Source organism: Lactuca serriola, chromosome 6 (genome assembly GCF_051521515.1).
Source record: "Lactuca serriola cultivar US96UC23 chromosome 6, Lser_US96UC23_V15, whole genome shotgun sequence".
NCBI classification, from domain to species: domain Eukaryota; kingdom Viridiplantae; phylum Streptophyta; class Magnoliopsida; order Asterales; family Asteraceae; genus Lactuca; species Lactuca serriola.
Window position 1 is genome coordinate 73,643,912 of NC_136413.1, and position 7,945 is coordinate 73,651,856.

General features: G+C 36.3%; 1 protein-coding gene across 1 annotated transcript; it reads right to left on the reverse strand.

The window, feature by feature from the left end:
- Positions 1–2,509: 2,509 nt before the first annotated feature.
- On the reverse strand, positions 2,510–3,130 carry LOC145059899 (receptor-like protein EIX2). Its single transcript, XM_079007663.1, has one exon. It carries the CDS (start codon positions 3,128–3,130, stop codon positions 2,510–2,512), a length of 621 nt encoding a protein of 206 aa, XP_078863789.1.
- Between the last annotated feature and the right edge of the window lie 4,815 nt (positions 3,131–7,945).

The window sequence follows — 7,945 nt, forward strand, 5'->3', positions numbered from 1 at the left end:
TACTCTTCCGTCGGCGAGGCCATCTCCGATAAAGCTAGATAGGGGTGGAGGCGTGGGGCTCTTCGATAAAGCGAATGGTGGGGGTGGGGGTAGGGGTATGCTCGTTGCCTTGTTGCGACAGGGGGGCTATAAAAATCGGGATGGATGAGCTGCTGGTGATCTTGATTGAAGTAGGAGGCAGTGGTTGAGTTGGCGACCTGCTAGTGGCATGGTCGATCATTTGAGCACTGGATTCAGGCATCAATGAAATGATGGTGAGGGATGAGGCGGAGATATATTGTAGGGTTTTAAACTAAATTCCTAATTCAAAGGGATATTAAATGTTTTCAATATTTACATAAAATAAAATGGTTCAAATTTACTATAATACCCCTTAAACAATTTATTAATTATTTAATATTTCTTAAAAATTGATTGACCCACATTGATAGAGATAATAACACAATAATTAGTTTAAATATCTGAACCTAGCTCTCTCTCTCTCTCTCTCTCTGTATATATATATATATATATATATATATATATATATATATATATATATATATATATATATATATATATATATATATATATATTAAATGTCAAATTGCATTTGTGAGAAGTTACTATTTATTAGCATTACTTTTTCCAAAGTAAAAAAAATTAAAAGAATATGATATTACAAGAATCGAAGCATAAAATATAAAATTCATAAACATAGTATATTTGGAAATCGAGATTTTGTATTTTGGACATAACATAATCTCATATTTACATTTTTACCTTCAAATAATTTTGATCTAACAGTTTTCATCCTCATAATATTAAAATTAAATTTTTAGTATTTTATAAATTAGGATTTTAGTCTCTTATTATATTTTAAAATTGTGTTTTTAGTCCCTTATTTTTTATTGTTTTTGTTTTATTAATTTCTTTACTAATTATCATTTGTGGTGTTGTACCAAACAAAATACATTTTCAGACCTTACTTTTTTTGCGGTTTCCTCCATAAATAATTGTTTGGATCGAAATTTTATTTTTATACTTTTGGGTTCGTTTTTTTAAAGGTTTTCACTGCTACAACGCGCGGGGTGTGGTGTTTTTAATTTATTATCTAAATACTACTACAAAATGGACTCTATATATAGCCTGGTTAAATTGGATAGTATAACCCAACAACTATGATGTAGGTTATAATAATAATTCCATATGAAACTCTAACAGGGCCTTGTTTTCTGCATTGCATCTAATCGGCAAATAAAGCATGTTAACTTTTTTATTAATAAATGCAAATAAAACAAATTTTAATTAAGGAGAAACCAAGGAACCTGATTCCATTGGTATGTTGAAGTATACATGCCTCACATATGCCTAGCAGACCACCTGATCAATTATCATTAGCTGAGATCAAAATTAAAAGACAACAGATAACATCATTTTCAATAAAGAAAGGCTTCAACGAAATAATAACATAATTCCAATAGTCTATGAATTGCGTTTGCGTAGTATCAAACAGACTGATATATTACAAAGCATGATTTGTCAACCAATCTGTTGTACTCAAAGAAATAAGATTGAATGTACGACTTAAATTTATTACCTTTCAAACTGAAAGTTGCAGCTAGGACACAAGCTCAATATATTTAAAAATCTGTGAAACAGAAAAAAGAAAATACGAGTTGATTTTCTGATTTATTCATGATCAGAAAATAGAAGTCACAAACAATATCTATGCTAATGACTATTGCAGTTTATCCAAATCAATAAATAGGAGTAAGACAGCCTACTATAATTAAAAAAGTGTTTTTGTAAGATAGTACAAACAGAGGGCACTACGAACACATTATAAGTTATAACTCAACTTTTGAACTGTGTTTATATATATAAATCTATAATTTAGAGTCAGGCTTTTGTAGGTTGCAGTTTGCATCAAAAAGAAATCATAGTTGAAACCCCCAAACTTAGAGCTCATAGATTGCATCTTATCCTTAGACTACACAATGTGTCAAAGGAACTTCTCATATTTTGTAGTAAATAACCTACAAAAAAAAGCCTGATAGTAACAAGTATACAAGGATTGATCATCTTTCAAGCGCTAATTTTGCAAATAAGTTACATGAAAATTGGTTAAAAGATAAAATAAATTAATAAAATAATAACTACATACTGAAATAATGAACTTTTCAAAATGTCTCATTCCACACAACCAGAAATTGCCACCCATGGTGTTGGTGGTATTTTTATTGAAAAATGGGACTTAAAAACCCTGCCAAATACAAGTGAAACATGGTCTGGCATTACTATACCTCTTGTCCTAAAATAAGAACAGTAATAGGTTTATGAAGCAACATACAAAACAGGAAAAAAGAATTAAATACAGGGAACTACTTATGCGCAACCCTCCACAATTTTGCAATGAACACCACCACCTTCACATAAACCCAATCTTTGAAGTTATCATAAAAGTGAAAAAAGGCATGTCTCCCACGATGGTTGAGAAGTAGAGCGCCACATGCTATCCAAAATCCTGTCAAAAACCAGTGCCCCCACCAATACAGAACCATCCCCAATCTTCATCTAAATCACTCTCACCAACAGGAGGTGATACTTTTGGATCTTCATCTCCAGGACATTTTGTGGTAAGAGGAGGTCCACACAGTCCTGTATTTCCATTGTATCTTGAAGATTCAAAGGATTGGAGTTCAGTGCTGGATGGGATTCTCCCTGACAAGTTATTACACGATACGTCTAGGTAACCCAAAAAATTCATCTGAGACATGCTTGATGGTATCGCTCCTGATAAATTGTTTTTAGACAAATCCAAAGCTACAAGATTTTTCATCTCACCAACTTGCTGTGGAATCTCTCCAAGTAGAGCGTTATTTGACAAGTTGAGGGCAACCAGTTCATGAAGATCGGTGAGTTGATGTGGGATATGTCCTGTTAAATTGTTGCTTGATAGGTCAATGGCCTTCAACAATCCCAGAGTACGGGTGAATTCACGCTCACTTCCTTGCCACTCGATCATCGCATGGTCAACATACTCCTGATCATCAAGTGAATAATCTGAAATATGTCGATCCGCACGAGAATACCATAGAGTTGTAAATGGATGCACATTTGGTGCCTGTAAGAATCCTTCTCGAGCCATTCTTGTAAGATTATTCAAACATGAGGGGATGCTTCCATGGAGATTGTTCCTTGAAAAGTCTAAAATTTGAAGATTCGGTAATTGACATAAATGTAAAGGGATGGTTCCGAAGAAGTTGTTTGATCTTAGGATAAGACCATACAACCCCGATAAGTTTTCCCCAATCCAAGCAGGCACATTACCAGAAAATCTGTTGGCCCCCAAATTCAAAAAACTTAAACTCGTGCAATTCTTTAGAGACAAAGGCAGTTGTCCAGATAAGTCGTTCTTGTATAAATACAACACCTCAAGATTGATCAAAGATCCAATAGAGGGAGGAAGTCTTCCAGATAGACTGTTGTGTCCTAGATTAAGAACTTTCAGTTCTTTGAAATGCCACAAACAGTCAGGAAGCTGTCCGCTTAGAAAGTTATGGGAGAGGTCAAGAAATTGTAAAAACCCATCAACAAATTGGCATATGAAGGAGATTCCTCCAGAGAATTTGTTTCTTGAAAGATTTAATGATGCCAAACGGGGAGGAAGATGGGGTATTGGACCGCTAAAACTGTTGGAACTCAAATCTATCGTGTTGGAAAAATCTCTTGATGATAAATCTGGTACTTCCCCACTGATGTTGTTGGAAGAGAGATTCAAAGAGCTTAAATATATGTTCCAAAATTATGGAGAAACGGTGTCTGAAATACTAGTATTGGAAATATCAAGCTCGTTAAGTTTTTTCAGCATTTGAATCCATTTGGGGAAGTGAGGCCCTAGCTTACAAGAGTTCAGATCAATATCCGTTACAGAAGACTGGTTTGACATGTGATCTGTGGAAGGAACTCCTTGCAGTGGGTTTTTTGAAAGATTTATAACAGAAGCCTTCGAATTTCCAATGTTTTCAGAGATGGCACCACTAAGATGATTGTGAGAAAGGTCAATATGTTTAAGGCTGGATAGTTCCCACAATTTCTCACTTATGGTTCCATTAATGTGATTATCTGATAGGTTCAATCTTATTATCTGATAGGTTCAATCTTCAGGTCTCCATGTAGAGAGACTACCATAAGGGTCTTGAAGGTTTGCTTTGAATTGAAGGAGAGCATCTCTCTCCTTATCCAAACACTTGTTTCTGATAACACCATTATAATCTCCTCCTCCTCCTTCCACTGCTACCAATTGGTTGGCAGTTGTATTATGAAGGAGTAGCAAGACAAGTGAGAAAACTATAAAAACACAAGGATGCATCATGTAAATACAGATTTTTGTTTGTGTTGATGTATGTATCAAGATGTCCCTGTGAAGGTTAAGGTTTATATAGTGATAACTGTGAAAATGAATTATTTAAGTGTATGTATGTACTCAAATTGGTGGCCTATTTGCATGGGGCATACAACACTTACTTTCCATGAAATTTAAATTGGCCCAAAGTAGACCTTCAAAGACTAGCAAGTCTTGAAAATTTGTATTTAATATTAATATCTTTTCCAATATTGTGATATTTTTTGGTCATCAGTATAATTTTAAAAAAGCAAAATGATGGAATCAAATAGAGTAACCATCCATGGAATACGGATATGACAATTTGGGACTAAGAATGTAATGACTATGTAAAGCATTCTGCAACCATCACCAATTTCTCATCCACTCCCTCTTTAAGTCATTTTCATTATAACAAAATCAAATCCATCAAAATAACCATCGCAAAAAATACAAATTTCAGAAGAAAATATTTCATCTAAACCTAATAAATTTATTTTTCGAAACATCTTTTGTATAATTATAGGTCATGTAAATTAATGTTTATGATTACGATCAACACACACACAGACATGTAACTGATGCAATAATAATAAAGAACACAAGGGTCTCCAACTCTCCATCCCTCCAAGTCCCTCCATCAACCATCACACCCCAACTCAAGATCCATGAAAAAAATATTTCACAACTCAACAATTACAATAATTATTTTTTGTTGAACACGACTCTTTTATATGGGAAACAACAAGACTTTTATTAAGACACTTAAGGAGAACTTACACTTTGTGAGACTACTACACACTTTGCTTTCTTTGAGGCTTTCTTGGATGGTTTGGAGCAAATGAGCTCCATACCTATTTATAGGCCTCTTAGGAAGGTTCTAGATACTAGCATACACTTACTACATACTAGATAACTCTAGAACTATCTAACATACTCTACATGCTTCCATATGTTTCTAGAACGTTCTACCATGTTCTGGAGAGGTCTAGGTTGCTCCAGTGTCTTCTAGAATGATCCATATCCTTCCAGGGTCTTCCATGTCGTTCTAGAGTATTCTAGACTCTTCCGGTATATTCCAAAGTCTTCCATAGTCTTCCATAATGTTCTAGAATCTTCTAGACCATTCTAGAACAAGCTAAAGTCTTCTAAATAATATTTGTTTTATTGGGCTAGTGATGATCTTTAACACTCCCCCTCAACACTAGCCCTCATTCTTCGTACCATGTTAAGCTGACAGCGAAAACCTTCACATTTTCCAGTACTCAGCCCTTTGGTGAACAAGTCTGCTATTTGTTTATCATTCTTGATCTGTCGCATATTGACTTCTTCCTTGAGAACTTTTTCTCTTCCACATGCTTGGTTTTTTCTTAGTTGTTGTAGTTGTTGCTTCGTATATTGTTTTCGTAGTTGACAACGACATTCGTGGTTGCATTTTCTTGCAGCATAATATTGTTCCTGACTTTGTTGAACTGTCTTGTGTAGTTTCTTATGCCTCCCTTTGAGAAACTTGTAAGCATGTGAGTTGTCCCTTTTACAAGCCTTGGAAAATTCCCACAATATTAACATGTTATGACGTGATCCCTTATTGATCCGCTCATCTCGTTTAGATGTTGCTCTGTTGAGAAATTCTACTTTGCTCTTACGAATTAATGTGTTTTTCTTCTTTTTCGCCTTATCCAGTTTCTCCATCACATGTTCCATTTTTCGTCTAAGATGAGACTTTTTATGCAACTCTAGTGATGTCATGTTATTATTCTCCTTCGGAACATCCATCTTCCAAGGAACGTCTTCCTCCTCCAAGGTTGTCATAAACTTTGTCTCGCTCTTCTTGAGACCTTTGTTGAGTTTCATAGTTGATAGCATTCGGGATCCAATCATATTTCTCTTCAAGGGTACAATGCGAATTATTGAACCCTTAGTGATACGCATGGTATCATCTCTCTCAAATGACCAGGGTCGTACGTTGTCTAGGAAATCCATTCCTAATACCATACGATAGTCATCCATATGCACCACTGTCAAGTCTATGGTGCCTTCCCATTCTGCTATCTTAAGAGGTACTCCATACGCAACACCAATGATAGGCTTGGATAAAGAGTTGACGACTTTCAACCGGCCTGGATTTTTGGTGTATTTGATGCCCAACTTCTTAGCTTCATCTTTAGCAAGGAAATTATGAGATGCACCTGTATCTACCAATGCCTTGGTGTATCCTCCATTTACCCTGGCATCCACGAACATTAGCCTTCCTCTTTTAGTCTTATTCTCTTCTATAGCACATAGTGCCTCAGCATCCCATTCATCCTCTACTTCCTTTTTGGAAGTTACTACATTGCTTTCCACAGACTTTTTCTTTGACCAACAATCCTTGGACATGTGGCCCCACTTTCCACAGTTGTTGCAGTTGCCTTCGAACCTCCTCCCCCGAGAACTCTTATTGTCGGTCTTTTGAGATCTCCATGGTTGTGAGATTCCTGGCTGACTCTTCCCTTTGTCAGCATTTTTGTATCTTTCTTTAAAAGATGGCTTGAAATTCCTCCGACTTTTACTTGTGTAGAGTGCTTCTTCTTCACTCTTCAGCGTGATGCCTCCCATTTGCTTAGCCATAGCTTCTTGGCTAGCCAGCAAATTCTCAAACTCTACAAGTGATGGTTGAGCGGGCCATCCTTGTACAGCAGTAACAAAGCTTCTATATTCCGGCCTCAGTCCATGGATAATGATCCTCTTCATTCGAGCTTCTGCAATGACGGATTGCGGATCTAGTTCAGTAATCTCCCGACATATCGACTTGACCTTGTGGAAATATTGAGCAATCGTCATGTCACGTTGTGAGATTGATAATAGCTCGTTCTCCAAAAGTTGTAGTCTCGTATCATTCTTCTTTGAGAAAAGCGTCACAAACGTATCCCAAGCTTCTTTCGGGGTGTTCTCATCCCGAATATGCTCCAACATCTCTTCTTCGATTGTCGTCTTCAAGGCAAACATTGCTTTGCCTGCTTTGATTTTCCATTTACGTAAAGCACCATTAACGTCTTCCTCTGGTGGCGTAGTTTCGCTTCCACCAACGACCTCCCATAGATCTTGTCCTTGTAAGTAGGACTTCATACATGTTTCCCACGTTTTGTAGTTGTTGTTGTTGAGTTTCTTGATTCCTCCGACGACTTGGAGATCACCCATCGTGTTGGCAGTACCTCAGTAATACCAAACAAGCTAGTTTCGATACTAAACTTGTAGAGTCACAAACTACTCACGATACAACGAGAATCACTTGTTCTCACTATCAAGAAACCTTGCTCTGATACCAGATTGTTGAACACGACTCTTTTATATGGGAAACAACAAGACTTTTATTAAGACACTTAAGGAGAACTTACACTTTGTGAGACTACTACACACTTTGCTTTCTTTGAGGCTTTCTTGGATGGTTTGGAGCAAATGAGCTCCATACCTATTTATAGGCCTCTTAGGAAGGTTCTAGATACTAGCATACACTTACTACATACTAGATAACTCTAGAACTATCTAACATACTCTACATGCTTCCATATGTTTCTAGAACGTTCTACCATGTTCTGG

What these genes read in the sequence shown, in the direction of transcription:
- LOC145059899 (XM_079007663.1), bottom strand. Translation starts at nt 3,130, where the DNA reads ATGGCTCGAGAAGGATTCTTACAGGCACCAAATGTGCATCCATTTACA.